The 27,862-nt window shown below is 71.1% G+C and overlaps 6 protein-coding genes across 12 annotated transcripts in view; 1 reads left to right on the top strand and 5 right to left on the bottom strand.

Moving 5' to 3' along the window:
- Positions 1–476: 476 nt before the first annotated feature.
- On the bottom strand, positions 477–14,100 carry EHBP1L1 (EH domain binding protein 1 like 1). Its single transcript, XM_075018358.1, is given in 21 exon segments — positions 477–702; positions 788–902; positions 2,421–2,494; positions 2,593–2,692; positions 4,209–4,329; positions 5,285–5,325; positions 5,462–5,516; positions 5,706–5,954; positions 5,956–7,278; positions 7,375–7,435; positions 8,001–8,085; positions 8,088–8,139; positions 8,928–9,022; positions 9,116–9,181; positions 9,314–9,427; positions 9,430–9,467; positions 11,076–11,257; positions 11,445–11,498; positions 11,618–11,713; positions 12,545–12,602; positions 13,869–14,100. Coding segments are annotated over 21 exon segments (3,171 nt in total). The 5' UTR covers positions 13,973–14,100; the 3' UTR covers positions 477–614.
- A 2,528-nt stretch (positions 14,101–16,628) lies between these two features.
- On the bottom strand, positions 16,629–18,455 carry ZNRD2 (zinc ribbon domain containing 2). Of its 2 annotated transcripts, none has more exons than XM_075018356.1 (4): positions 18,364–18,455; positions 17,800–17,930; positions 17,203–17,287; positions 16,629–16,972 (listed from the first exon to the last, which is right to left on the bottom strand). In XM_075018356.1, the coding sequence occupies exons 1-4, from the start codon at positions 18,377–18,379 to the stop codon at positions 16,659–16,661; spliced, it is 546 nt and encodes a 181-aa protein (XP_074874457.1). In that variant the 5' UTR covers positions 18,380–18,455; the 3' UTR covers positions 16,629–16,658. The 2 variants fall into 2 exon arrangements, with proteins under 2 accessions (XP_074874457.1, XP_074874458.1); XM_075018357.1 differs by having other exon boundaries at positions 17,872–17,930; positions 18,364–18,440.
- An 8-nt stretch (positions 18,456–18,463) lies between these two features.
- On the bottom strand, positions 18,464–21,599 carry LOC142025695 (RNA-binding protein 4B-like). 6 transcript variants are annotated; one of them, XR_012648706.1, is made up of 4 exons: positions 21,188–21,599; positions 19,457–20,155; positions 19,197–19,275; positions 18,933–18,991 (listed from the first exon to the last, which is right to left on the bottom strand). XR_012648706.1 is itself a non-coding variant. In XM_075018348.1 (3 exons), exons 1-3 carry the CDS (start codon positions 21,597–21,599, stop codon positions 18,976–18,978), a joined length of 507 nt encoding a protein of 168 aa, XP_074874449.1. In that variant the 3' UTR covers positions 18,767–18,975. The 6 variants fall into 6 exon arrangements, 5 of the variants coding, with proteins under 5 accessions (XP_074874447.1, XP_074874448.1, XP_074874449.1 ...); XM_075018348.1 differs by lacking the exon at positions 19,457–20,155 and having other exon boundaries at positions 18,767–18,991; XM_075018345.1 differs by lacking the exon at positions 18,933–18,991 and having other exon boundaries at positions 19,146–19,275.
- Positions 21,471–27,862, bottom strand: part of LOC142025697 (RNA-binding protein 4B) — a 21,831-nt gene continuing 15,439 nt past the window's right edge. Inside the window, exon 3 of the mRNA XM_075018354.1 lies at positions 21,471–21,609. Coding sequence (XP_074874455.1) covers positions 21,593–21,609 — 17 coding nt within the window. The 3' untranslated portion in view covers positions 21,471–21,592. The remainder of the gene's footprint in view (positions 21,610–27,862) is intronic.
- CCDC87 (coiled-coil domain containing 87) lies at positions 25,279–27,048 on the bottom strand. Its single transcript, XM_075018275.1, has 2 exons — positions 27,035–27,048; positions 25,279–26,821 (listed from the first exon to the last, which is right to left on the bottom strand). The coding sequence occupies exons 1-2, from the start codon at positions 27,046–27,048 to the stop codon at positions 25,279–25,281; spliced, it is 1,557 nt and encodes a 518-aa protein (XP_074874376.1).
- The window catches only part of CCS (copper chaperone for superoxide dismutase), a 2,743-nt gene continuing 1,968 nt past the window's right edge, over positions 27,088–27,862 (top strand). The window contains exon 1 of the mRNA XM_075018355.1: positions 27,088–27,221. Within this exon, the coding sequence (XP_074874456.1) occupies positions 27,186–27,221 (36 nt within the window). The 5' untranslated portion in view covers positions 27,088–27,185. The remainder of the gene's footprint in view (positions 27,222–27,862) is intronic.

Raw genomic sequence — 27,862 nt, 5'->3', positions numbered from 1 at the left:
ACCCCCCACCCCTATACCCTCCCCACCCTCTATAGCCCCCCATCCCCTATAGTCCCCCATCCCCTATAGCCCCCCCATAGACCCCTCATCCCCTATAGCCGCCCCATCCCCTATAGTCCCCCCACCCTCTATAGACCCCCCACCCCCTATACCCTCCCCACCCTCTATAGCCCCCCCATCCCCTATAGCCCCCCCACCCTTTATAGACCCCCCATCCCCTATAGCCCCCCCATCCCCTATAGTCCCCCCACCCTCTATAGACCCCCGCACCCCCTATACCCTCCCCACCCTCTATAGCCCCCCATCCCCTATAGCCCCCCCTATAGACCCCTCATCCCCTATAGCCCCCCCATCCCCTATAGTCCCCCCACCCTCTATAGATCCCCCATCCCCTATAGACCCCCCCATAGCCCCCCACCCTCTATAGCCCTCCCCATCCCCTATAGCCCCCCCCCCCCAGCCCCAGCCCCCATCCGTGTCCACACATAAAATCTCCTTTATTGCTGCCGGGTGCCAGCGGCCACCGTGGGTCCGAGGGTGGGGTGGGGTGGGGGGGGTGTCGGGGGGGTCCCGGTTGGGTCCGGGGGGGGGTCCCGGGGGGGTGTCCCCCCCCCTCAGGTGATGCGACAGGTCTCCCTGCGGGCGAATCTGCGGCGGCGCTGGTCGAGGCCGCGCTCCAGGCGGGCGTCCTCCTCCTGCGCCCTGTGGGGAGGGGGTGAGGGGGGGGGGTGGGACCCCCCCCACCCCGGGGACCCCTAAACTCTCCCCCCCCCACCCCAAAACTCACGTCCGCTCGCGCCAGTCCAGGTCCCGCACCAGCTGGTCCCGCTGGTTCACCAGTGACACCAGTTCCTCCAGCAGCAGCTGCTCCCGCTGGCGCTGGGCAGAGGATTTCAGCCAGTCTGGGGGGGGGACACGGGGGGGGGTCACCCCAAAGCCCAGGGGGGTCCCCAAATCCAGGCTGCCCCAAGCCTGGGGGTCCCTAAGTTCAGCCCCCCCCCGCCCCAAAGTCCAGCTGTCCCCAAAACTGGGGGTCTCCAAACCCCAGGAGGGTCCTCACACCCGGGGGGGGGTCCCCAAAGCTCAGTTGTCCCCAGACCAAGGGGTCCCCAAACCCCGGGGGGGTCACCCCAAAGCCCAGGGGGGTCCCCAAATCCAGGCTGCCCCAAGCCTGGGGGTCCCTAAGTTCAGCCCCCCCCCACCCCAAAGTCCAGCTGTCCCCAAAACTGGGGGTCTCCAAACCCCAGGAGGGTTCCCACGCCCGGGGGGGGGGTCCCCAAAGCTCAGTTGTCCCCAGACCAGGGGGTCCCCAAACCCCGGGGGGGTCACCCCAAAGCCCAGGGGGGTCCCCAAATCCAGGCTGCCCCAAGCCTGAGGGTCCCTAAGTTCAGCCCCCCCCCGCCCCAAAGTCCAGCTGTCCCCAGAACTGGGGGTCTCCAAACCCCAGGAGGGTTCCCACACCCGGGGGGGGGTCCCCACACCCGGGGGGGGGTCCCCAAAGCTCAGTTGTCCCCAGACCAGGGGGTCCCCAAACCCCGGGGGGGTCACCCCAAAGCCCAGGGGGGTCCCCAAATCCAGGCTGCCCCAAGCCTGAGGGTCCCTAAGTTCAGCCCCCCCCGCCCCAAAGTCCAGCTGTCCCCAGAAGTGGGGGTCTCCAAACCCCAGGAGGGTTCCCACGCCCGGGGGGGGTCCCCAAAGCTCAGTTGTCCCCAGAACTGGGGGTCCCCAAACCCCGGGGGGGGGCCCCACTCCACCCGGGGGGTCCCCCCATCCTTGGGGCCCCCAAACCCAAGGGGTCCCCAAAGCCAGGCTGTGCCCAAAGCCCAGGGGTCCCCACACCCGGGGGGGGGGGTCCCCAAAGCTCAGTTGTCCCCAGACCAGGGGGTCCCCAAACCCCGGGGGGGGTCACCCCAAAGCCCAGGGGGGTCCCCAAATCCAGGCTGCCCCAAGCCTGGGGGTCCCTAAGTTCAGCCCCCCCCGCCCCAAAGTCCAGCTGTCCCCAAAACTGGGGGTCTCCAAACCCCGGGGGGGGCCCCCACTCCACCCGGGGGGTCCCCCCATCCTTGGGGCCCCCAAACCCAAGGGGGTCCCCAAAACTGGGGGTCCCCAAAGCCAGGCTGTGCCCAAAGCCCAGGGGTCTCCACACCCGGGGGGGGGGTCCCCAAAGCTCAGTTGTCCCCAGACCAAGGGGTCCCCAAAGCCCGGGGGGGTCCCCCCCAAACTCCAGGGGGGGTTCCCCACCCCACCCGGGGGGTCCTCCCATCCTCGGGGTCCCCAAAGCCAAGGGGTCCCCAAAAGCCAGGCTGTGCCCAAAGTTCAGGGGTCCCCACAGCCGGGGGGGGGGGGTCCCCAAAGCCCAGACGAGTCCCCCCCACCCTTGGGGTCCCCGTGTCCCCCCCCCCCCCGTGTCCCCCGCCCACCCTCCGTGGCCAGCATCGCCCGCAGCTCCCGGCTCAGCAGCTCAAACCGGCGCTCCAGGTCCTGCTCCTCTGCCCTGGGGGGGGGGACACGGGACACGGGGGGGGTCACCGGGGCTGTGACCCCCCCCTCGAGGAAAAGGGGGGGGACAGGGACCCCCCCGTGCCCCCTCACAGCAGCTGGAGCTGGTCCTGCCGCCGCAGCAGCGCGTTCTTCTGGTTGACCAGCGAGAACCATTCCTGGATCAGCTGCTCCTCCCGGGGGGGGTCCGCGCCTGGGGACACGGGTGGGGGGACATGGGGACACGGGGGGGGACATGGGGACACGGGGGGGGACAGGGGGACACAGCGCAGCCCCCGCCCCACCGGTGCCTGTGTCCCCCCCCCACGTCCCTGCATCCCCTTGCTGTGTCGTCCCCCCCCCACGACCCCCCCCAAGCCATGTTCCCATGTCCCCAGTGGGGGCCCCGTGTCACCAGTGGGCTCCCTGTGTCCCCTTGTCCCATAGGGTCTCTGTGGTGTCACCAGTGGGGGGGTCCCCGTGTCACCACAGGGTCCTCGTGTCCCCAGTGAGGTCCCCGTGTCCCTGTGTCCCCCCCACCATGTCCCGTGGGGTCCCCGTGTCCCCAGTGGGGGGGTCCCCGTGTCCCCAGTGGGGTCCCCGTGTCCCCCCGGGACATGGCAGGGGGGACAGGGTCCCTATGTCCCCAGTGGGGTTTCCACATTGCTGTGTTGTCCCACCCCACATCCCACGGGATCCCCATGTTCCCAGTGGGGGGGGTTCCCATGTCCCTGTGTCCCCCTCGCCATGTCTTGTGGGGTCCCCGTGTCCCCAGTAGGGGGGTCCCCGCGTCTCCAGTGGGGTCCCCGTGTCCCTGTGTCCCCCCCGCCATGTCCCAGGGGGGTCCCCGTGTCCCCAGTGGGGTTTCCACATTGCTATGCTGTCCCACCCCACATCCCACGGGATCCCCATGTCCCCAGTGAGGTCCCCATGTCCCTGTGTCCCCCCCACCATGTCCCGTGGGGTCCCCGTGTCCCCAGTGGGGTCCCCGTGTCCCCAGTGAGGTCCCCATGTCCCTGTGTCGTCCCCCCCATGATCCGTGGGGTCCCCATGTCCCCAGTGGGGGTTCCCCGTGTCCCCAGCGGGGGTCCCCCTGTGTCCCTGTGTCCCCCCGACCATGTCCCGTGGGGTCCCCGTGTCCCCAGTGGGGTTCCCATGTTGTTGTGTTGTCCCACCCCACATTCCACGGGGTCCCCATGTCCCCAGTGAGGTCCCCATGTCCCTGTGTCCCCCCCTGCTATGTCCCGTGGGGTCCCCGTGTCCCCAGTGGGGGGGTCCCCGTGTCCCCAGTGGGGCTCCCATGTCGCTGTGTTGTCCCACCCCACATCCCACGGGGTCCCCATGTCCCCAGTGAGGTCCCCGTGTCCCTGTGCCCCCCCCCGCCATGTCCCACGGGATCCCCGTGTCCCCAGTGGGGTTCCCCCCGTGTCCCTGTGTCCCCCCCGCCATATCCCGTGGGGTCCCCGTGTCCCCAGTGGGGGGGTCCCCATGTCCCCAGTGAGGTCCCCGTGTCCCTGTGCCCCCCCCCGCCATGTCCCACGGGATCCCCGTGTCCCCAGTGGGGTTCCCCCCGTGTCCCTGTGTCCCCCCGCCATATCCCGTGGGGTCCCCGTGTCCCCAGTGGGGGGGTCCCCATGTCCCCAGTGAGGTCCCCGTGTCCCTGTGCCCCCCCCCGCCATGTCCCACGGGATCCCCGTGTCCCCAGTGGGGTTCCCCCCGTGTCCCCGTACCCGACTGCATGAGGCCGCGCAGCTCCCGCTCCAGGGCGCCGGCCCGCGCGTCCACCCGTGCCTGCTCCCGCTCCAGCGCCTCCAGCTCCGACACCACGAACTGACCCGTGTCGCGCAGCCGCTGCGGGACGCCACGTGTCCGTGGGGGCCGGGGGACCCCCGGGGGACCCCCCCCCGCACTGCCGGGACCCGACCTGTCCACAGGACCCTCCCCAACCCCACTGCCACCAGTGGGACACAACGTGTCCCCAGGACCCCCCCGCTACACCCCACTGCCAGGATCTGACCTGTCCCCAGGACCCCCGGGGGACCCCCCACACCCCACTGCCGGGACCCGACCCGTCCACAGGACCCCCACCCCCACCCCACTGCCACTGCGGGACCCGACCTGTCCCCAGGACCCCCAGGACCCCCCCTACACGGATCTGACCTGTCCCCAGGACCCCCGGGACCCCCCCCTACACCCCACTGCCAGGATCTCACGTGTCCCCAGGACCCCCCCCAACCCTGCAGCTGCTGCGGGACCCAACCTGTCCACGGGGTCCCCAGGACCCCCAGGACCCCCCCTACACCCAACTGCCAGGACCTGACCTCTCCCCAGGACCCCCAGGACCCCCAGGACCCCCCCCTACACAGATCCCACCTGTCCCCAGGACCCCCGGGACCCCCCTACACCCCACTGCCGGGACCCGATCTGTCCCCAGGACCCCCCCTACACGGATCTGACCTGTCCCCAGGACCCCCAGGAACCCCCCCCCCTACACCCCACTGCCAGGACGTGACCTGTCCCCAGGACCCCCCACGCACGGATCTGACCTGTCCCCAGGACCCCCGGGACCCCCCCCCCACCCCACTGCCGGGATCCGACCTGTCCCCAGGACACCCCCCCCACCCCACTGCCACCAGTGGGACACGACGTGTGTGTGACCCCCCCCCCCAGTCCCTCAGCCACCCCCACCAACCCACCACGGACCCATCCCCGATGTCGTCCCCCCCCCGACAGCCCCCCCCCCCATGTCCCCATCCCACCCTGTCCCCCCCCGTGTCCGTGTGTCCCCCCCCCCGTGTCCCCTTACCGGCGTCTCCTCCTCTGTGGGGCCGGGCTCTGCTGGGGTGTCTGGGGGGGGGGGACACACACGACGTGGGGGGGGGGACACACACACAAGGGGGTGACCCCCCCGCTCAGCCCTGGGAGCGGGGAAGGGGCCGGAGCCCCCCCCCTTGTCATCCCTGTGTCCCCCCTCCCCACTCACCAGAGGGGGGCCGGGCTGGGGGGGCCGCGGGGGGGGTCCCGATGTCCCCATCACCCTGGGGAGAGAGAGAGGGGGGGGGTCAGGGACCCCCACACTGGGGGGGGGGGGGCTGGCAATAACGGGGAGGGGGCAGCATTAGGGTAGACCCTACAATAACAAGGCTCCTGGGGGGGGGGGTCACCGGGGGGGGGGGGGTGTCTGTCACGGGGGGGGGGTGTCTGTCACCGGGGGGGGGGTCTCTCACCGGGGGGGGGTCCCCACGCCGTCCCGAGCGCCGTCTCCGCAGCAGGTCGGCGTCGCGCAGGTGGGCGAGGGTCTTGGTGCGGGGGGGGGGCGCGGGGCCGGGGGGGGCCTTTGGTTGGGGGCAGCCCCCCCCCTTAGCTGGGCGGTGCAGCCGGGGGGGGGGCACCAGCCCCCCCGGGGGGGGCCCAGGCCCAGCGTCTTTTGTCGCTGCCCCGGCAGCCCCCCCAGCCGCAGCCCCGCTGCCCCCCCCGGGTGGTGGGGGGTCCTGGGGGGGCCCCTCCTGGCCAGGGCCAAGTTGGGGGGCCGGGGGTGTCCGTGGGGGCCCCCCCACGGTGGAGCCGAGCTGGGAATCTGAGGGGGCCCCCCCCTCGATGGTGCCCGCCTGTGGGTCCGGGGGGGTCCGGGGGGGGGTCCACATCGACGGTGCTGAGCCGAGGGTCCGGGGGGGGGCCCCCGTCAGTGGTGCCGAGCTGGGGGTCCAGGGGGGGCCCCCCCTCAATGGTGCCGAGCTGGGGGGCTGGGGGGGGACCCCCATCGATGGTGCTGAGCTGGGGGGCTGGGGGGGTCCGGGGGGGCCCCCCCTCAATGGTGCTGAGCTGGGGGTCCGGGGGGGTCCGGGGGGGCTCCCCCTGGTGGGTGTCAAGCTGGGGGTCTGAAGGGAGCCCCCCCTCAACAGCGTCGAGCCGGGGGTCCGGGGGGGTCCAGGGGGGCCCCGCATCAGCGGTGCTGAGCTGGGGGTCTGAGGGTGACCCCCCCTCGACAGGGCTGAGCTGGGGGGCCGGGAGCGCCGGTGGGGGCCCCCCCTCGATGGAGCCAAGTGGGGGTTCTGGGGGGGACCCCCCCTCGACAGGGCTGAGCTGGGGGGCTGGGGGTGTCCCTGGGGACCCCCCCTTGATAGAGCCAAGCTGGGGGTCTGAGGTGGACCCCCCCTCAGCGGTGCTGAGCTGGGGGTCTGGGGGTGTCCCTGCGGGCCCCCCCTCCATGGAGTCGAGCTGGGGGTCTGTGGGGAGCCCCCCCTGAACAGGGCTGAGCCGGGGGTCTGGGGGTGTCCCCGGGGACCCCCCCTCAATGGAGTCGAGCCGGGGGTCTGAGGTGGACCCCCCCTCAACGGTGCCAGGCTGGGGGTCTGGGGGAGTCCCTGGGGACCCCCCCTCAACGGTGCCAGGCTGGGGGTCTGGGGGAGTCCCTGGGGACCCCCCCTCAACGGTGCCAGGCTGGGGGTCTGGGGGTGTCCCCGGGGACCCCCCCTCAATGGAGTCGAGCCGGGGGTCTGAGGGGGACCCCCCCTCGACGACAGCGAGCTGCGGGTCCGCGGCTGTCGGTGGGGGGACCCCCTGACCGGTGTGGAGCTGGGGGTCCGGAGATATCCGTGGGGGCCCCCCCTCGCCGGAGCCGAGCTGCTGGGGGTCGGGGGGGCCGGTGGTGCCGAGGGGGGGTCCCGGGGGGGTCTGCAGGCGGGCCCGTACCTGGCTGAGGTAAGTCATCACCCCCAGCCTGTCGGGCACCGGCGGCAGCACCAGATCGGCCGGATCCAGCAGCCGCGGGACCCCCAGCGCCGAGAAGGCGTCGAAGGCCTGGGGGGGGCGAGGGGGGGGGTGCTGGGTGGGGGGGTGACCCCGGTATGGGGGTCGCCCCGTCCCCCCTCCCCGTTTCCCCCCCCCCCAACTCACCAGTTTGTTGTTGCCCCTGATGTCGAGGGGGTCCAGAGCCTCGTAGTCGCTGGGGGGGGGACGATGACACGGGGGGGGGGCACTGGTCCCTTCAGGTGTCCTCAGGGTGACCCCCCCCCATGTCCCCAGGGGTCCCCCATGGCTCTGGGGTGACCCCACCGCCCCCAGGTGCCCCCCCCATGTCCCTGCAGTGACCCCATGACCCCAAGGTATAATTCTGCCCCCCCCCCCATGACTCCCGGGTGCCCCCCCATGTCCCCAGGGTGTCCCCATGCCCCCCCCCAGGGTGTCCCCATGTGTCCCCCCCCCCCAGGTTGTCCCCAGGGTGTCCCCATGTGTGTCATCTCCCCCCCCCAAGGTGTCCCCCATGTCCCTGGGGTGTCGTGCCCCCCCCACGCTGTCCTCCCATCCCCAGGGTGCCCCCCCCCACCACAGGGTCTCCATCCCCCCCCCCAGGAATCCCCCCCCCAAGTTGCCCCCCCCCCCAAGATCCCCATCCCCACATTCATCCCCCCACCACAACCCAGGGTGCCCTCCCCCCCAGCCCAGGGTGCCCCCCCCTCCCCCAAACCCAAGGTGCCCCCCCCCCCCCAGGGTGCCCCCCCCGGCTCACAGGAGGTGGGGGGTGATGGCGGTGCAGGAGGGCGCAGAAGGCCAGGCCGCTGCGCCACGAGGTGCCGAAATTGGTGACGCGGACCCCCCGGTACCCGGCGTGGCCGCCTGGCACCAGGCCAGCAGCGCCCCACTGCCCCCGGGGGGGGGCACCTGGGGGGGGGGTGTCAGCACACACATACATACACACCCCCCCCCCATCCTCCAGTAACGGGGGTGGGGGGAACAAGGGACCCCCCCCACACACAAGCGTGGGGTCCCCAGAGATCCCGCAGCCCATATGGGACCCCCCCCACCCAGGGATGGGGTCCCTGAGCCCCCCCCTCAGGCCATATGGGACCCCCCCCACCCAGGGATGGTGTCCCCGAGTCCCCCCCCAGCCCATATGGGACCCCCCCACCCATGCATGGGGTGCCTGTGCCACCCCCCCCCCCATACACGGAGCCCCTGACCCCCTCTCCAGCCCATATGGGACCCCCCCCACCCCATACAGGACCCCCCCACCCATGGATGGGGTCCCTGACCCCCCCCCTCAGTCCATATGGGACCCCCCCCACCCAGGGATGGTGTCCCCGAGTCCCCCCCCAGCCCATATGGGACCCCCCCACCCATGCATGGGGTGCCTGTGCCACCCCCCCCCCCATACACGGAGCCCCTGACCCCCTCTCCAGCCCATACAGGACCCCCCCCACCCAGGGATGGGGTCCCTGAGCCCCCCCCTCAGTCCATATGGGACCCCCCCCACCCAGGATGGTGTCCCTGAGCCCCCCCCCCAGCCCATACGTGACCCCCCCCCCACCATGGACAGGGTCCCTGAGCCCCCCCCAGCCCATACGGGACGCCCCCCAGACTCCTTCCCCATGCAGGGGGCCCCCAAGCCCCCAGGGTGACCCCAGCCCCCCCCCCCGGGGGTCCCCGAGCCCCCCCCCCCCCCCACTCACCGTGGTTATTTCCGGGGGGGGTTCTGGGTCCCCCCCAGGGCCGGGGGGTCCTTTGTGCACCCACTGTGGGGGGGTCACTCTCCTCCAGGGGGGGCCTGGGGGAGAGGCAGATCAGGGACCTGGGAGGGGGGGCTGGGGGGTCCCGCTTCCCCTGTCTGTCCGTGTGTGTGTCCCCCCCCCAGACCCACCAGTTCCTGGGGGGGCCCCCCCCGGTTCTTCCTCCTCCACCAGCGCCTGCAGCTCCCGGGGTGAGTCTGGGGCACAAGGGGGGGGTCAGGGCCGGACCCCCCCCCCCCCCCAAGCCCCCATGGCATTGCGGGGGTCGCAGGGACCGGGATGCTTTGGGGACAGAGCTGGGGGGGGGACGGGACGGGGCAGGGACCCACCTCGGGGGGCAGGGGGGGTGCCCCCCCGCCGTGGCGGCCCCCCCCCTCCTTCCTCCCCCTCCTCCTCCTCCTCGGGGTCGCTCTCGAAGTCCCCCAGGTCGGCCACCTCCCCGGGCGGCTCAGCAGGCTGGCCACGCTCTGCATGTCCTCCTCCCTGGGGGGGGGGACACACGGGTGTCCCCACGCCACCCCCACACCCCCCCATCCCCGTGTGTCCCCCTGACACCCCTCAATGTCCCTGAGACCCCCCCAATGTCCCCAACACCCCCAGCGTCCCCAAGACTCCCAACCCTCCCACATCCCCAGGACTCCCATGTCCCCCCCGCTGCCCCCAAGACCCCAACACCCCCCCAAAACCCCCAATGTCCCCAAGACCCCCTTAATGTCCCCAAGACCCCCTTAATGTCCCCCCCATCTCCAATGCCCCCAAGACCCCCTTAATGTCCTCAAAACCCCAGCACCCCCTCAAGTCCCTCAATGTCCCCAATGCACCCCCAACCCTCAATGTCCCAAGACCCCAACACCCCCCAAAGTCCCCAAGACCCCCTTCGTGTCCGCCCAAAGTCCCCCAATGTCCCCAAGACCCTGATGTTCCCCCAACCCTCAATGTCCCAAAGACTCCCTTAATGTCCCCAAGACCCCAACACCCCCCCAAAATCCCCCAGTGGCCCCAAGACGCTGATGTCCCCCCAATCCCCAATGTCCCCCAGACCCCCTTCATGTCCCCAAGACCCCAATAACCCCCCAAATTCCCCAATGCCAAGACCCCCTTAATGTCCTCAAGACCCCAACATCCCCAAGTCCCCCAATGTCCCCAAGACCCCAATGTCCCCAAGACCCCCTCAATGTCCCCAAGACCCTGATGTCCCCCCCATCTCCAATGCCCCCAAGACGCCCTTAATGTCCTCAAGACCCCAGCACCTCCTCAAGTCCCCCAATGTCCCCAATGTACCCCCAACCCTCAATGTCCCAAGACCCCAAAGGCACCCAATGTCCCCAAGACCCCCTCAACGTCCCCAAGACCCCAATGTCTCCCCAACCCTCAATGTCCCCAAGACCCCCTCAATGTCCCCAAGACCCTGATGTCCCCCCAACCCTCAATGTCCCCAAGACCCCCTCAATGTCCCCAAGACCCCGATGTCTCCCCAACCCTCAATGTCCCCAAGACCCCCTCAATGTCCCCAGGACCCCGATGTCCCCCCAACCCTCAATGTCCCCAAGACCCCCTCAATGTCCCCAAGACCCCGATGTCCCCCCAACCCTCAATGTCCCCAAGACCCCCTCAATGTCCCCAAGACCCCAATGTCCCCCAACCCTCAATGTCCCCAAGACCCCCTCAATGTCCCCAAGACCCCCTCAATGTCCCCAAGACCCTGATGTCCCCAAGACCCCCTCAATGTCCCCAAGACCCCCTCAACGTCCCCAAGACCCTGATGTACCCCCAACCCTCAATGTCCCCAAGACCCCCTCAATGTCCCCAAGACCCTGATGTCCCCCCAACCCTCAATGTCCCCAAGACCCCCTCAACGTCCCCAAGACCCTGATGTCCCCCCAACCCTCAATGTCCCCAAGACCCCCTCAATGTCCCCAAGACCCTGATGTCCCCCCAACCCTCAATGTCCCCAAGACCCCCTCAATGTCCCCAAGACCCCGATGTCCCCCAACCCTCAATGTCCCCAAGACCCCAACATCCCCGCAACATCCCCAGCACCCCCAATCCCCCCACCCCCCCCCCACGCCCCCAAGCCCCCCCCCCACTCACGTGGGGTGCCCCTCGTGCAGGACGCTGGCGCTGAGGCGCAGGCGGAGGCTGGCGGCCGCCACTTTGCGCGAGCGGGGGCGCAGGGTCAGGGTCAGGGGGGTCCCCCCCCCCGCCGCGGGACCCGCCAACCGCCCCAGGTCCAGCGGTGCCCCCGCCACCACCGAGCGCCGCCCCCGCGACTCCTGGGGGGGGGGGACACGACACACGACGACGGGGGTCAGCCACCGCGGACCCCCGTCACCCAGGGGACCCCCACTCCCCACGGGACCCCCACACTGACCCACGAACCCCCATGGGGACCCCAATTCCCCCCCCCCCCCACGGCGGGGAGGATCCCGGCACCCAGGGGTCCGGGTGCCCCCCACTCACGTTTTCGATGAGGAAGGTCCACTCCTTGTCATCGTAGGTGGTGGCGTGGGGGTCCTGGGGGGGCACGGGGGGGTCCCTGTGAGCACGTGGGGGGACGGAGACACACAGGAGCGGGGACCCCCATGGGAGGGGACGGGGGTGGGGGGGGGCACCCCCCCGGGCAGGGGACGTACGCGGTAGAGGGTGACGACGACCTCGATGTTTTCGGGGACCACCCAGACGACCATCCCCCGGTACGGGTTCTCGATGCCGGGCTGCCAGCTGTGGGGCTGCACCCCCCCCGTCAGCCCCTGCCCCCCATGGACACCCCCCCAAACCCCCCCCCCAAGAAACCCCCCAACCCCACAGACACCACAGAGACCCCCCCTCCCCTCTCCAGCCCCCTGGACTCCCCCAGACCCATGGTCCCCCAGCCACCCACAGCCCCCCCAACCCACCCCAACCCCATGGGACCCCCCAGGACCCTCGGACCCCCCCCAACCCCCCCAGCCCCATGGGACCCCCCAGCACCACGGGACCCCCAGGCCCCCTGGACCCCCGGACTCCCCCCGAACCCCCCCAGCCCCATGGGACCCCCCAGGCCCCCTAGACCCCCCCGGATCCCCCCAGCCCCATGGGACTCCCAGCACCATGGGCCCCTGGACTCCCCCGGACCCCCCCAGCCCCACAGGACCCCCCCAGCACCACGGGACCCCCCAGGCCCCCTGGACCCCTGGACCCCCCCGAACCCCCCCAGCCCCATGGGACCCCCCAGCACCACGGGACCCCCAGGCCCCCTGGACCCCCGGACTCCCCCCGAACCCCCCCAGCCCCATGGGACCCCCCAGGCCCCCTAGACCCCCCCGGATCCCCCCAGCCCCATGGGACTCCCAGCACCATGGGCCCCTGGACTCCCCCGGACCCCCCCAGCCCCACAGGACCCCCCCAGCCCCATGGGACCCCCCAGGACCCCCAGACCCCCCCTGAACCCCCCCAGCCCCATTTGACCCCCCAGGCCCCCTAGACACCCCCGGACCCCCCCAGCCCCATGGGACCCCCAGCCCCATGGGCCCCCGGACCCCCCCGGCCCCATGGGACCCCCCCGGCCCCCCCCAGCCCACCTTGGAGCAGACGCGCCGGTTGCGCCGGGTCCATACGACGGTGAGTTTGTCGGGCTGCCTGGGGGGGCCCGGGGGGGGGGGGTCAGACCCGGAGGGGGGGTGGGGGGTGTCCCGGCCCCACGGTGACCCCAGCCCCACGGCAGGGCGTGGTTCTTCTCACCCCACGGGCGCCGGGTGGGGCCGCGGGGCCGCCCCACAGATAACGGCAGTGGCACCCGCCCACGGCCCCTATGGCGGCTCTATAGGGGCCCTATGGCAGCCCTATACTGGCCCCATAGCAGCCCCATTCCAGGCCCCATAGCGGACCCATGGCAGCCCTATACTGGCCCCACAGCAGCCCCTATACTGGCCCCATAGTGGCCCCTATACTGGCCCCATAGTGGCCCTATATTGGCCCCATAGCGGCCCCTATACTGGCCCCATAGTGGCCCTGTACTGGCCCCATAGCGGCCCTATACTGGCCCCATAGTGGCCCCTATACTGGCCCCATAGCGGCCCTATATTGGCCCCATAGTGGCCCCTATACTGGCCCCATAGTGGCCCCTATACTGGCCCCATAGTGGCCCCTATACTGGCCCCATAGCGGCCCTATATTGGCCCCATAGCGGCCCCTATACTGGCCCCATAGTGGCCCCTATACTGGCCCCATAGTGGCCCCATAGCGGCCCCACAGCAGCCCCACACCGACCCCCTGCAGCCCCCCCAGCAGCCCCCCCCCGTGAGTCCCCCCACGTTGCTCAAGCGCCCGCGGGACCGCGCCCCACGGCACCCACGGGGGGGGGGGCACCCCGTGGGGCAGAAGACCCCCCCCCACCCCGGCTGGGGGGGGGGTGTGGGGGGGGGTGTATGTGTGTCCCCAAACCGCCCCCCCCCCCCCCCGGCAGGTGTGGGCGCCCCGGGGGGGGCCGGGGCTAAATTTGGGGCCGGGAGCGGGGGGAAACCGGACACCCCCGGCGGGGGGGGGGGGGGGGAAGGGGGGGGGAGGAGGGACGGGGGGGGCCATCCTCCCCCCTCCCTCCCCCCCCCCCGGGGTCTATTTTTAGCGCCGGAGTCGCCGTTTCCCGCCCCGGCCCCATTTATGGGCATTTTCAACTCAAAACGAAACCGGTGGCGGGACCGGGGCGGGGGGGGGGGGGGGGGCAGGTCCCTCCCCCTCCTCCAACCCCCCCCCGCGGGGTCTGGCCGAGCCCCCCCACCCCCCCACCCGGGACCCCCCTCTAAGAACACCCCCCCCCCTCCCCCAGGGAGCCCATGTCACCCCCATAGGGACCCCGGGGGGGGGGTGTTGGGGGTCCGGGGGGGTCCCGGGGGGGGGGTCACTCACCAGCGCCTGCCCCCCTCCACCAGCAGCTCCTCCAAAGACGCCACGAACCGAACCTTGGCCGCCCGCTTCCCCGCCCGCTGCAGCCGCTTCCACACCGACCCCATGGGGGGGTGGGTGTGTGTGTCCCCCCCCCGGACACCCCTCCCCCCCCCCCCGTCTCCCGTAACGCCGCCGGGACGGGATCGGGTCCCGCTGCCGACACTCCCGGGCCGCCCCCCCCCCCACCTCCTCCTTCTTCTCTCACCCCCCCCCCCCCCGCCCCGGACCGGGCCCGGCCCCCCCCCGCTGCCCCCCCCCGCGCTGGGCGCGGCCCGGCCCCGCCCGGGCAGGAAGCCGGAGCCGGGCGGGAGGAGCTTCCCCCCCCCGGGCCATATAACCCCCCCTTTGGGCCATATACCCCCTCCTTTGGGCCATGACCCCCCCCTTTGGGCCATATACCGCCCTCGGGCCATATACCCCCCCCCTTTGGGCCATAAACCCCCCCGGGCCATATACCCCCCCCCTTTGGGTGATATACACCCCCCCTTTGGGCCATACCCCCCCCCCGGGCCATATACCCCCCCTTTGGGCAATATACACCCCCCCAAGCCATATGTTCCTCTCTTGGGCGATATGCCCCCCCCCCCCCCGGCCATATATGTCCTCCCTGGCTGTACAACTGCCCCCCCCCCAGGCTATAAGTGTAATCACTTTCCCTATAGGACCCCCCCCCGGGCAATATATCGCAGCCTTTGTGCATGCCCCCCCCCCCCCCCCGGTCCATACGTGTCTCCCCCCCAGCACTATATCTGACACCCCCCCCGCAGAGTGGCCCCACCGGTGCCTGTCCCAGGCAGCCCAGCCCCCCCCCCCCAAACCTGACCCACAGCCCCCCCCAACCTCACCCCACGGCCCCAAACCCACCCCACGGCTCCCATCGCCCCCCCAAATCAAACCCCATGGCCCCCACAGTCCCCCAAACCCACCCCACGGCCACCCAACCTCACCCCACGGCCCCCCCAAACCTCACCCCACAGCCCTCATAGCCCCCCCAATCCAAACCCTACAGCCTCACAGCCCCCCCAACCTCACCCCAAAGCCCCCAAACCCACCCCATGGCCCCCACAGCCCCCCCTCAAACCTCACCCCACAGCCCCCCAACTTCAACCCACAGCCCCCAAACCCACCCCACGGCCCCCACAGCCTCCCCAAACCTCACCCCACAGCCCTCGTAGCCCCCCAATCCAAACCCTACAGCCTCACAGCCCCCCCAACCTCACCCCACAGCCCCCAAACCCACCCCATGGCCCCCATAGCCCCCCAACTTCAACCCACAGCCCCTAAACCCACCCCACGGCCCCCATAGCCCCCCCAAACCTCACCCCACAGCCCTCATAGCCCCCCCAATCCAAACCCTACAACCTCACAGCCCCCCAACCTCACCCCACAGCCCCTAAACCCGCCCCATGGCCCCCATAGCCCCCCCAAACCTCACCCCACGGGCCTCACAGCCCCCCCAACCTCACCCCACAGCCCCCAAACCCACCCCACGGCCCCCATAGCCCCCCCAAACCTCACCCCACAGCCCTCATAGCCCCCCCAATCCAAACCCTACAGCCTCACAGCCCCCCCAACCTCACCCCACAGCCTCCAAACCTGCCCCATGGCCCCCATAGCCCCCCCCAAACCTCACCCCACAGGCCCCACAGCCCCCCCAAACCTCACCCCACGGGCCTCACAGCCCCCCCAACCTCACCCCACAGCCCCCAAACCCACCCCACGGCCCCCATAGCCCCCCCAAACCTCACCCCACGGCCCCCACAGCCCCCCAACTTCAACCCACAGCCCCCAAACCCACCCCACGGCCCCCATAGCCCCCCCAAACCTCACCCCACGGCCCCCACAGCCCCCCAACTTCAACCCACAGCCCTCAAACCCACCCCACGGCCCCCACAGCCCCCCCAAACCTCACCCCACAGCCCTCGTAGCCCCCCAATCCAAACCCTACAACCTCACAGCCCCCCCAACCTCACCCCACAGCCCCTAAACCCGCCCCATGGCCCCCATAGCCCCCCCAAACCTCACCCCACAGCCCCCACAGCCCCCCCAAACCCACCCCACGGCCCCCACAGCCCCCCCAAACCTCACCCCACAGCCCTCATAGCCCCCCCAATCCAAACCCTACAACCTCACAGCCCCCCCAACCTCACCCCACAGCCCCTAAACCCGCCCCATGGCCCCCATAGCCCCCCCAAACCTCACCCCACGGGCCTCACAGCCCCCCCAACCTCACCCCACAGCCCCCAAACCCACCCCACGGCCCCCATAGCCCCCCCAAACCTCACCCCACAGCCCTCATAGCCCCCCCAATCCAAACCCTACAGCCTCACAGCCCCCCCAACCTCACCCCACAGCCTCCAAACCTGCCCCATGGCCCCCATAGCCCCCCCCAAACCTCACCCCACGGGCCTCACAGCCCCCCCAACCTCACCCCACAGCCCCCAAACCCACCCCATGGCCCCCACAGCCCCCCCAAACCTCACCCCACAGTCTCACAGCCCCCCCAACCTCACCCCACAGCCCCCCAACTTCACCCCACAGCCCCTAAGCCCACCCCACAGCCCCCCCAAACCTCACCCCACAGCCCCACAACTTCACCCCACAGCCCCCCCAAACCAAACCCCACAGCCTCACAGCCCCCCCCAACCTCCCCCCACACCCTCCCAACCCCCCAGGGACGGCAGAAGGGTCCCCCAAAATGAGGAGCGGGAAGCGTCGGCGTGGGGGGGCTGCCGTCGGCAGAGCGTTTGTTTATGGGGGGGTGGCGGGGGGGGCGAGGGCCCGCAGCCCCACCAGGGCCTCGGCGCAGGCCCGCACCAGGGCGCAGAGGTGGGTGCTGCCCTCGGCCGAAGCCGTGCGGGGCAGCTCCCGCGCCGCCCACCCCAACTTCTCCAGCACCGCCGCCCGCGCAGCCCCCACCGCCCCCTCCTCGGGGGGGCCGGGGGGGTCAGAAGAAGAAGAAGCCGAAGCCCCCCGTAAGCCCGTCGCCGCTCCCTCGCAGTGCTCGGGACGGGGGGCGGCAGGCTGGAGCGGGGGCGGTGAGGGGGCGGCTGGGGGCTCCGGCGCTGTAGGATGGATGGATGGGGTCAGGCGGGGATGGAGCCCCCCCCCCAAGTCTGGACCCCCCCCTTCTCAGCCCAGAGCCCCCCCAGTCTGGACTCCCCCCAAGCCCAGAGCCCCCCAGCCCCAGCCTTGTCCCCTTTCCCGATCTCCCAGCCCCTCCAGCCCCCCCCCCGTCCCCATCCCCTGTCTCCCAGCTGCCCCCCCCCAGCCCGCCCCCCCCCCCGGTGCCTACCGGGACCGCCCCCCTCCCCGTCGCAGTCCAGCTCCTGGCAGGTCACGCAGTAGAGCTGCTGCTGTTTATCCTGCAGCAGGATGGTCTGGAGGAGGGGGACAGACAGACACAGGGGGGTCAGAGTGGCCCCGGCAGCCTGTAATGGCCCCACAGTCCTGCCCCATAGCCCCATTCCCAGCCCCACAGCCCCATTCCCAGCCCCATATCCCCATTCCCAGCCCCACAGCCCTGCTCCCAGCCCCACAGCCCCATTCGCAGCCCCATATTCCAGACCCACAGACCCATTCACAGCCCTACAGCCCCATTCCCAGCCCCACAGCTCTTTTCCCAGCCCCATATCCCCATTCCCAGCCCCATATCCCCATTCCCAGCCCCATATTCCAGCCCCACAGCCCCGCTCCCAGCCCCACAGCCCCCAACCCATCCCACAGCCCCATTCCCAGCCCCACAGCTCCATTCCCACCCTCACTCCCAGCCCCACAGCCCCATTCCCAGCCCCATATCCCCATTCCCATCCCCATATTCCAGCCCCACAGCCCCCAACCCACCCCATATCCCCACTCCCAGCCCCACTCTCGCCCCCCCCATGTTGCGCACCCCGCAGTGGGGGCAGCACCGCCCCAGCATGCGGTACCCCCGCAGCAGCAGCTGCCCCATGGCCCGGCTGACCCGCTCCTGCCGCCCCCGCCGCGCCTCCAGCTCCGCCGCTAACGGGGACGGCTCCGCGCCTGCGGGACACGGGGGGGGGGGTGTCACCGGTGGGACACACACATACACACGGGACACGGGGCGGGGGGGGATCCTGGGGTGAAGGGGGGGAACGCGGCCACGGGGAACGGGGCCCGTGGGGGGTCCCAGAACGTGGCGGGGGGGGGGGTTAGGGGGGCCAGAGTGCGTGGGGGGGGCCCAGACCGGCGGGAGGAGGGGGCTCAAGGGGTGGGGGGGGGCAGGAGGGTGGAGGGGGGGCCTCGGGGGTCGTGGGGGGCGTCCCGGAACGGGGTGGGGGGGAGTTCAGGGGGGCCTCAGTGCGCGGGGGGGGGCACGGGAAGGGCTGAGGGGGGTCCCGGACCGGCGGGAGGGGGGGTCCAAGGGGTGTGGGGGGGCGAGGAGGGTGCAGGGGGGGCTCGGGGGGGGTCTCGGGGGTCCCAGCCCCGCCCGCACCCGCGTTCAGCGCCATGGTCGCTGAGGAGACGGTGCCGCGCGCCGGAACTGACGTCACAGGGAGAGACAGACCCGGATGGAAACCGGCGGCGGGCGGTGCTTAAAAAAAATGGCGCGGGCGCCAAAAAGGGTCCGGAGGTCCCACCCGGAAATGGGTCCGGCCCGGAAACGGGTCCGGCCGCGAAAGGGGTCCGACACGGAACCGTGTCCGACCGCGAAACGGGTCCGGTGCTGAAACGGGTTCGTGTCCCCCCCCAGTTCCCCCCCTCTCGCAGAACTCAAGAACGGGGCTGGGGGGTGTCCCCCTGTGTGTGTCCCCCCCAGCCTTCCGCGGGATAGAGGGGGGGGTCCCAGCACTGGGGAATGACACTGCCCCCACCCCAAAGGACAGGCAGACACAGGAGTCGGTGAAAACCTTTATTTTGCTGGAAAATTGGAGAGGGGAGGGATGGGGGGCTGTGAGCACCCCAAGGGGGAGGAAGATGGGGCCGGGGGGGGATCCCATCCTCGGGGAGGGAGGCAGTGAGCCCCCAGAGGGGTGCAGGGGGCGGGTTTGGGGAAGCTCCGTACAAAAAGGGGGGGTGCAGGCGGTGGGGGGGGGTGAGGGCTCCGTCAGAGGCCGCCGGACCTGGAAGAGAGCAGAGAGGTGAGAGGGGGGCGGGCACCGGCCCGGGCATGGGGAGGGGAACAGACGGACGGACAGACAGATGGGGATGCGGCGGTGACAGTGGCGACAGCACCCGCTCCAGAGACGGGAGGGTGGGGTCCGCGGCCCCGGTGATGAGGGAGGGAGCGCGGCGGTGACGGCAGCGGTGGCCCGGGTCACGTCTGACCTGACGTGGCGGGATCCGGGCCGGAAGGGGAAATCCGGGGCATCGGCGAGTCCCCGGTGGTCCGCCGCGGCGTCGCTTCCTGCCAGGGGAAGGCTCGTTACCCGCCAGCACCGGTGTCACCAGACGGGACCGACGGCCGCCGCGGTGCCCGGTGTCGACCCAGTGTCCCCAGCGAACGCCGCTCGCCCTGCGGCACCGGGTGGGAGCCGAGCTCCCTCGTCAGCCGCGCCGGGGCCGGCCCACCCAGCATCGGCGCTCACCTCCGGCTCAAAAGGCAGAGTACCGCGCCCGCTCCCCGTAGGGGTCCCGCTCGAACCGCTGCATGTCGTAGAGGGAGGCCCGGGCCACCGAGGAGACCGGCGACAGCTGCCCACGCTCGTACGTGTACGCCTCTCCGACAGTGGTGGCCGCGGCGGCCGTGCGGCGCAGGGGGCTTCTATCCCGGGTGTAATAGGTGGAGGAGGCGGCCGCTGCGGCGGCAGTGGCGGCGGCGGCGACGGCGGCCGCCGCGCCCGGGGTCGGCAGCAGAGCTCTATCGTACGCGTCTAGGGTGGTGGGGATGCGACTGGCCATGGCTGTGGTGGCGGCCATGGCCGAGGACTGGACCTGGGAGTACTGGGCGTACTGGGAGTACTGGGCCATGGTCTGCTCCGCGTAGGCGTCATACGCAGAGGCCGTGGCGTAGGAGCGGACGCGGTAGCGCTTGTAGTAGTCGGCCATCCCGCCGTACGCCTCATCGTAATACACGGTCTCCCCATAGCCCGCGGTGTAGGGAGTGCGCACGGCTCCGTACTGCTCGTTATAGGCCTCGGCAAAGTCCGCCACTTGCCCCGGGCGATCTACCGGGCACTCTTTAGACCAGTGCCCTTCCTTCCCGCAGCGGTAGCAGCCGCTCTTGTCTCCCATCCCGGGCGCCGTCCGGAGCCGGCTGGTGGACAACTGCACGCGCATCCGCTTGCCTTGAGGAAAGAGACGCGAGAGGGGAGAGGCTGTGGTTAACCGCGGCGGTAGGGAGGGCGGCCGGCGCTGGCCGGCACCTCTCCCCGGGCTCCCCGACGAGCCGTCAGCCGGCACCTCTGCAGGCAGGGAGGGAACCGAACCACCTCTGCCTGCGCCGGCGACCCCGTGCCCCGCAGAACCGGGGGGGTTCGCCACAGATTCGGGTGGCACCGTGAGCCGGGGCAGAGGAAGAGCCGCCCCGGCACCACCCGGACACGGGAAGCGGCACTCGGGCACCAACATGACACTGCTGGGCACTGCCTGTCCTGCACCAGGGTCCACCTGCGGCTCCCCGGCTCCGGTTTTCCCTTCATCACCCTTTTTCCCCCCAACTTTGCAGCCTGCCAGTGGCACAGACCAGAGCAGGGATGCCCCACAAGTCCCCGCTGCGCCACAAGCCCGGGAAGAGGTCCCAGGGGCGGAGCTCACACCAAACCTGCCATTTTTGGAACAAATCGCACCCTTTTCCTACAAAAACCACTGCTGCGGAACCGCTCTGTGTCCCGAGACAAAGCCACCGCGCCAACACCGACCCCGCGGACAGATCACCAGCCGAGCGACACAGGAGGTAGCACAGCACTGCCGGGAATGCGGTGGGTGCTGGCAGAGGGACACGGCTCTCTCCGAAGCCACATGCCAGCACCACCCGCCCCCCAGGAGCCAAAGCCCAGAGTGCCGAGAAGATAAAAAAGGCACCGAATGCTCCTGGGGCTGGAACGTGGTAGCGGTCGCGACCGCGCTGGTCGCCCCTTGCAGCATCAGCTGCCGCGGCCACTGCGCGCAAGGTCTGGCGCCAGGTGAGCAACAGTGGCGCGGATCCGGCCCCACGCTGGCGGAAAACCCTCGTGGATTGGCACCAGGGAGAGCAGAGCCAGAGCAGGATCTCCCCCGTGCACCGGGACGGCCCTACGCCTTCCTCTCCTACCTGACCTGCTTCCTCCAGGCCCAGCCCGGCGCTACCTATCCCAGCCCAGGGCTGTGGCCCGGATCACCTTGGAATTCGGTGTTATCCAGCCCGCGGATGGCCTCCACCGCGTCCTCCGCCCGCTCCATGTGAACGAAGGCATAATCCTTGACGATGTCGCACTCGATGACGGGGCCGTACTCCTCAAACTTGGCCCGCAGCTCCAGGTTGGTGCAGGCGGGGCTGATGTTGCCAACATGCAGTTTGGTGGAGGCTTTGCTCTTGTTCTTGCTGGCCTCCACGTTGATGCAGACGCCGTGCAGCTTGTGGTGGTGCAGGTTGCGGATGGCGTCCTCGGCCGCCGTCTTGTCCTCGATGTGGACGAAGCCGTAGTTCTTGATGATGTCGCACTCCAGCACCTTCCCGTACTGCTCGAAGAGGGAGCGGATCTCCTGCTCCGTCGCCTCCCGCGGCAGGTTCCCGATGAACAGCTTCACCATCTCGCCCAGCCTGTGACGGGGGAGGACGGGGAGGGGGGGAAACGGCATCTCAGGGGGTGGCTCAGCCGAGACACCCCCCCCACCGTCCCCAGCTTCACAGCGAGGGGCCGGAGCTCACCCCCGGGCCCAGACTCGCTCCCCTGCCCTGGAAGGGGCCTCTCCCTGCGGGCAGGGCCGGGGGAAGACCCCCACCACCCTCCTCCGCGGACTCTCCGGGCGGCTGGGAACCGTCCCAGGCCCCGGGAACACGGAGGGGTCGTCCTGGGCGCGGGGTGAGCGCACCCCACGGCTGGGATCCCCCACGGGCCCCGGCTCCTCTCAGAGGGGCCGGAGCGGACCCCGAGCCAGGAACCCTCCCCGCCCCCGCCGGGTCCCGAGCGGAGCCCCGTCCCGTCCCGGTCCCACCCCAGGGCCGCAGGGCCCGGGCCCTGCCCGGTTCCCCCCTCCCCAGGCCGGGCCGGGCCAGGCCGGGCCGGGGGGGTCTCACCGTGGCACCACGCTCCCTCTCGCCGGGACGGTGACGGCGACAAAATGGCGGCGGCTTCGGCTCCGCCCCCGCGGCTCCCCTTTCCCCCGGAGACCCGCCCACCACGCCCACTGATTGGCGGAGATCGGACCGGGGGCTCGACACGATTGGCCGAGCCGCCGCGGCGGCACCTGCCCAACCCCGCGCCGAATGACGTCACGCGTCGGAGCACCGCCCCTCCGCCCGTTGGCCAATGGCGTGTGAGCGGCGCGCCGGAGGTGAGAGAGCGGGGCCGGAGCGGGGAGGCGGGACCTTCCGGGCACGTGAGGCCGGCGGCGGCCAATCGGGGCGGGGAGGAGGGGCGTGGCCTGGCGGCGCGGCGAAGGCCGGCGGGGTCGGAGCGGCGGGAGCGGCGGAGCGGGGTCGGCCGAGGAGGGGTCGCGGGGGGGCCGGGACCCACCGCCCCCACCGGGATCGGGACCGGGACCTGGGTCGGGACAGAGCTGGCAGGCCGCCCCTACCGGCACCGGGACCCGCAGGCCTCACCGGGACACACCGCCCCCCCCCGCCCGCCCTTCCCGGGGCCTTGCCGCCACCGGGACCCCCGGCGACCGGGGCCGGCACCGTCCGGCCCCCACTGGGCCTAGCCCCGCCCCTTGGCGCCCCGCCCCTCTCCCTAGAGCCCTGTCCGTAGAGCCCCGCCCCAACCTAGAGCCCCGCCCCTAACCTAGAGCTCCGCCCCTCTGCCTTAGGGTCTCGCCCTTCACCCTAGAGCCCGCTCCTTATAGCCCCGCCCCTCTCCCTAGAGCCCCGCCCCCTCCCTTTGGGCCCCGCCCCTTTCCCTTTGGGCCCCGCCCTTCTCCCCAGAGCCCCGTCCACAGAGCCCCGCCTTTACCCCGAGGGCCCCGCCCCTCTCCCTTAGGGCCCCGCCCCTCCTCGCCCAGCGCCGTTCTGCGCGCAGCCCCGCCCCTCCCGCCGCGGCCCCGCCCCTCCCGCCGCGGCCCCGCCCCTCCCGCCGCAGCCCCGCCCCCGGGCCATGTCGGACTCGGTGCTGCTGCTGCGGCGGGTGCGGGAGCGCGGAGCGGGGGGGGGGGGAGAGGCGGCGACGAGCGGGGGGGGTCCCGGGGGGGTCCCGACCCCCCGCCGCAAGCGAGGCCGACGTCGTCGGTTCTACCCCGAGCACCGGGTGTACCGGGCGCGCTGCTCCTTCCTGGACCTGAGCGAGGAGCAGGTGCTGCGGCGTTACCGGCTGGACAAAGCCGCCATCGCCGGGCTGTGCCGGGAGCTGGGAGCCGACCTGGAGAGCCTGACGGGTCGCAGCCACGCTCTGCCGGTCGCCGTTAAGGTCACCTCCGCCCTCACCTTCTTGGCTTCCGGCTCTTTCCAGACGGCCACGCGCGACAGCACCGGCATCAGCCAGTCGGCCATGTCCAACTGCCTGGCGCAGTTCTTGGAGGCGTTGCAGCGGCGGGCGGCGCGGTACATCGCCTTCCCGCCGACGACCGCTCGCGCCGGGACGGTCGCCGGCGCCTTCCCCGGGGTGTTGGGTTTGGTGGGCGGCATGCACGTGGCGTTACGGGCTCCTTCCGAAAACGAACCGGCTTACCGCAACGCCGGCAATTACCACTCCATGAACATGCAGGTGGTGTGCGACGCCGCCGGCACCATCACCAACGTCGTGGCCAAATTCCCCGGTTCTTGCCCCAACGCCGCTGTCCTGGAGAATTCGGCCTTGGCTCGGCTGCTGGAGGGGGCTCGGCCCGACGGCGCCTGGCTGCTGGGTGAGGTGGGGGGGGCGGCGGTACTGGGGGGTGGGGGGTCCCCAAGAGAGGGTGCCACGGCCCCAGAGCTGCGGTGACGGTGCGACGGGTGGTTGGGGAGGCATGGGGGTCTGGGGGGGGTGTCTGGGGGTGATTTGGGGGTCTGGGGGGCTCTGGGGGTGATTTGGGGGTCTGGGGGTGACCTGGGCGTCTGGAGGGCTCTGGGCATCATTTGGGGGTCTCAGGGGTCACCCGAGGGTCTGGGGGTGACCTGGGGGTCTGGGGGGGGGGTCTGGGTGAGATCCAGGGGTCTGGGGGTGATTTGGAGGTTTGGGGGTGACCTGGGGATCTGGGTGAGATCCAGGGATCTGGGGGTGATTCAGGGGTCACAGAGGTGACCTGAGGGTCTGGGGGTGACCCTCAGGCCCAGGGGACCCCCAAATCACCCCCCCGTCCCTGAACCAGGGGGACGCACCCACCCCACGCCATCGCGCGTGCCGCAGCCCCTTTGCCCTGTGCCACTCTCCCCCCTGGGGGTGGGGGGGTCCCCACCTCTCTGACCACCCCCCTTCCGTGTGCGTGTCCCCCCCACCCAGGTGACCGGAGCTACCCGCTGAAGCCGTGGCTGATGACGCCGATCGCGGCACCCCGCGGCGCGGCGGAGGAGCGGTACAACGCGCTGCACCACCAGGCCTTGGCCGTCCTGCGGCGGACCCTCGCCCTCCTCAAGCTACGATTCCGCTGCCTGGACAAGGGGAGAGGGTGTCTGCAATACGCCCCCCAAAAAGTTTGTCAGATTTTTTTAGCCTGTTGTATCCTCCACAACATCGCCCTGCGCCGGCGCATGCCGTTGGAGCTGCCCGAGGGGTTGCCCCCCCCCGAAATCGAGCCCGACCTACCCCTGCCACCCCCCCACGGGCAGACGTCCAGCGAGGCGCGGGCCGTGCGGGCCCGCATCGTCCAGCAGGTCAAGGACGGCCTCGGCTGAGACACCCCCCCCTAAAATCTGGGGGGGCTCTGGTCCTCTGAGGGGGGTGTGGGGGGACGCTGAGCCCAGATCCGCCCCCCCCGCCAAGGTTTACGTCGGGGGGGACACAAAAGTGGGGGGCAGCCCCCGTCCTCTACAAAGAGGGGGGGCTGCCTCCCCCCGTTTGCTGTGAAGGGGGGTCCCCCTGTTCCCTGCAACAAGGGGGGGGTCTCCATTCCCTACGAGAAGGGGGTGTCCCTCCCTGATCAAGGACAAAGGGGGGGGGGGTCCCTGTGTCCCCCCCCAGGGGCTGCCACATCCTCCAGTGCTCCCCGTTTTGGCGCTGACCTCCCCCCTCGCCTTGTCTGCGCTCGTTTCGGGGTGAATAAACGTATTTTTTCAGCAGCGGTGCCTGGGTGGGGTTCGGGCACCGGGACCCCCCAGCAAGGGGAGGGGGGGACCCCCGCAATGCTGCGCTCCTGCGGTTTATTGACACCCCGGCATTTCGGCACCTGCTGTGCCGGAGGGGGGATGCTGTGGCCGCCCTCCCAGGGCAGCCTGGAGAGCCCCGGCACGGCGGCGCTGCTGCAGCTCGTAAAGCATCTCCACCATGTCCCAGCGCATCTTCTCAGCATAGGGGCGTCCCCGAAAAGTCACCGTGTCCCCAAAACTGTCCCGCAGGCGTCGCAGGGCAGGCGACAGCCGCGCCTCGCACCGGGCCAGTGCAGCATGCAGGCGGCCGCGGGCACGCGCCTCCCCGGCACGTTCTGTCACCGACGCTGGGCCCCCGCGGAAGAAGCGTCCGGGGTCAGAGCCGCGCTCCTCCAGCCGCTCCAGCTGCACCAGCAGCAGCTCCCGCCGCAGGATGCCGTCGGCCGCTGCCTCCCAGGCCTCCAGTGCTGCCGGCAGCCGTGACAGGGCCCCGACGGCAACGTACTTCACCGCCATCTCCAGCCTCTCCCGGCTGGGGACACCCAGCGCTGCCCAGAGCCGGCACAGGCGCCTCTGCAGCCGCTCCAGCCCTGCCGGCGCCGGTCCTGGCAGCACCGGCTTCCACAGCCCCTTCTCGTACGGCTCTGCCGGTGCCAGCGCCGGCTCGTGGCGGGGCTGTGGGGCTTCCACCGGCTCCTCCTCACTGTCACCATCATGCAGGTGGAAAATGGCATGGAGGAAGTCGGAGCCCGTGGCCGCGACGAACTTGAGGTAGTCATCAAAGAGGTAGGCGCTTTGCCACTGCCTCTGCCGGCCGTCCCCATGCTGTGGCATCTCACCGGCCTTTTGGCGTTCAAAGAGGCAGGTGCTTTGCCACTGCCTGGGCCGGCCACCCCTGTGCCACGGCATCTCGCCAGCATTTTGGTGTTCCTGCTCGCCCGTGGGGAGTAGATCCGCTATGGCAGCTGCCGGCTCGACCAGGGGATCGCAGTGGAACTGCAGCTGCTCGGTGGGGAGGGCCCTGCCCCTGCCCAACTCCTGGTAGAGCTCCTGCACGCCCAGGGGATCTGGCCCGGCGTCCCCCCCAGCGTCGCAGCACAGCGGCGGGTGCAGCCGCAGGGTCACCCCTTCGGCGAAGGCCCTGCCCGGCGGCACCCACGGCCCGGCCACGCTGGGCCACTGGAGCAGTTGCTGGCTGGGGTGCCGAGGGGCCGGTGGGACCCCCAGCTGCGGCGTTGGCAGCCACAGACCCCGGAGCTGCTGGAGCTGTGCGTCGTCCTCATTGCGGCGGGTGAGAGCTGCCAAGAGCGGCGGCAGCAGGCACGTGGCACTCGCCTCCCTCCGCTTCTCGCCGGCCTCACGCCGCGTCAGCCACAGCAGATCCGCCGTCACCGCGAGGGCGTCCGGTGGGATTTCGGGGACTGGCTGTTCCCCATGGGGCATCACTGGGGATGGCGGCGGTGACACCCCTGGCAGCCGCCAGCCCCTCCTCTGCTCCGGTAGCAAGCAGCGGCGGCGAAGCCCGGTGGTGCCAGCGCGGCTCTCGGTGGCGGGGGGCTCCGGGCGGGGGGCGCCGGTCGCTCCGGGGGTCCCTGGGCTGGTGGCGGAGGCCGGGAGCTGCAGATCAGGCCCCCCCAGAGCACTCTGCAGCCCCCCCCAAACCCACGGGGAGGTCTCTCGGCCTGCCCCCCCCCTCCCCCGAACCCCCAACTCCCCCCTGGGGACCCTCAAATCCCACACTCCATCCCGGCGGACCCCCCCCGACCGGGAGCCCCCCCCCCACCGGCTCCGGCGGGACCCTGCGGCCTACCGCGCTGTCGCCATGGCGACGGCACGCCGGAAGTGGCTCTACCCCCAAATCCCTCCCCACCCGGCTCATCCACTTCCGGTCCGTCCCCAGTGAGGTCCGGCCGCCCCCCGTGACCCCGCGAGTGGTTCCGGGTCGGGCGGAGTCCGCGGCCATGTCGGCGCCGGGGCCGAGCGGGAGCAGCTGCCGGGTCAGGGCCCCTTGCGCGGGAGCTTTGGGGGTGCAGGGCTCTTTGCAGGGGGGTGGGTGGGTATTTAAGGCCCCTTGGGGGGGAGTTTTGGGGGTTCAGGGCCCAGGGTCCAGGGTTTGGGGGTGCAGGGTCCTTTACACGGGAGTTTTGGGGGTGCAGGGCCCCTTGCACGGGAGTTTTAGGGGTGCAGGCCCCGGGTACCCACATTTGGGGGTGCAGAGCCTTTTGCAGGGGAGTTTTGGGGGTGCAGGGCCCTGGTTACAGGAGTTTTGGGGGTACAGAGCCCTCATTACATGAGTTTTGGGGGTGCAGGGCCCTTTTCAGGGGAGTTTTGGGGGTGCGGAGCCCTGGTTACAGGAGTTTTGGGGGTGTAGGGCCCCTTGCAGGGGAATTTCAGGTGTTTAAGGCCCCTTGCAGGGGAGTTTTGGGGATGCAGGGCCCCGGGTACCCACGTTTGGGGGTGCAGGGCCCTTTGCAGGGGAGTTTTGGGGGTGCAGGGCCCCTTGCAGGGGAGTTTCAGGTGTTTAAGACCCCCTGCACAGGAGTTTTGGAGGTGCAGGGCCCTTTGCAGGGGAGTTTTGGAGGTGCAGGGCCCTGGTTACATGAGTTTTGGGGGTGCAGAGTCCCTTGCAGGGGAGTTT

This window comes from Buteo buteo, chromosome 29 (assembly GCF_964188355.1).
Source record: "Buteo buteo chromosome 29, bButBut1.hap1.1, whole genome shotgun sequence".
Classification (NCBI taxonomy): domain Eukaryota; kingdom Metazoa; phylum Chordata; class Aves; order Accipitriformes; family Accipitridae; genus Buteo; species Buteo buteo.
This window is presented reverse-complemented; position numbering and strand designations above follow the sequence as displayed.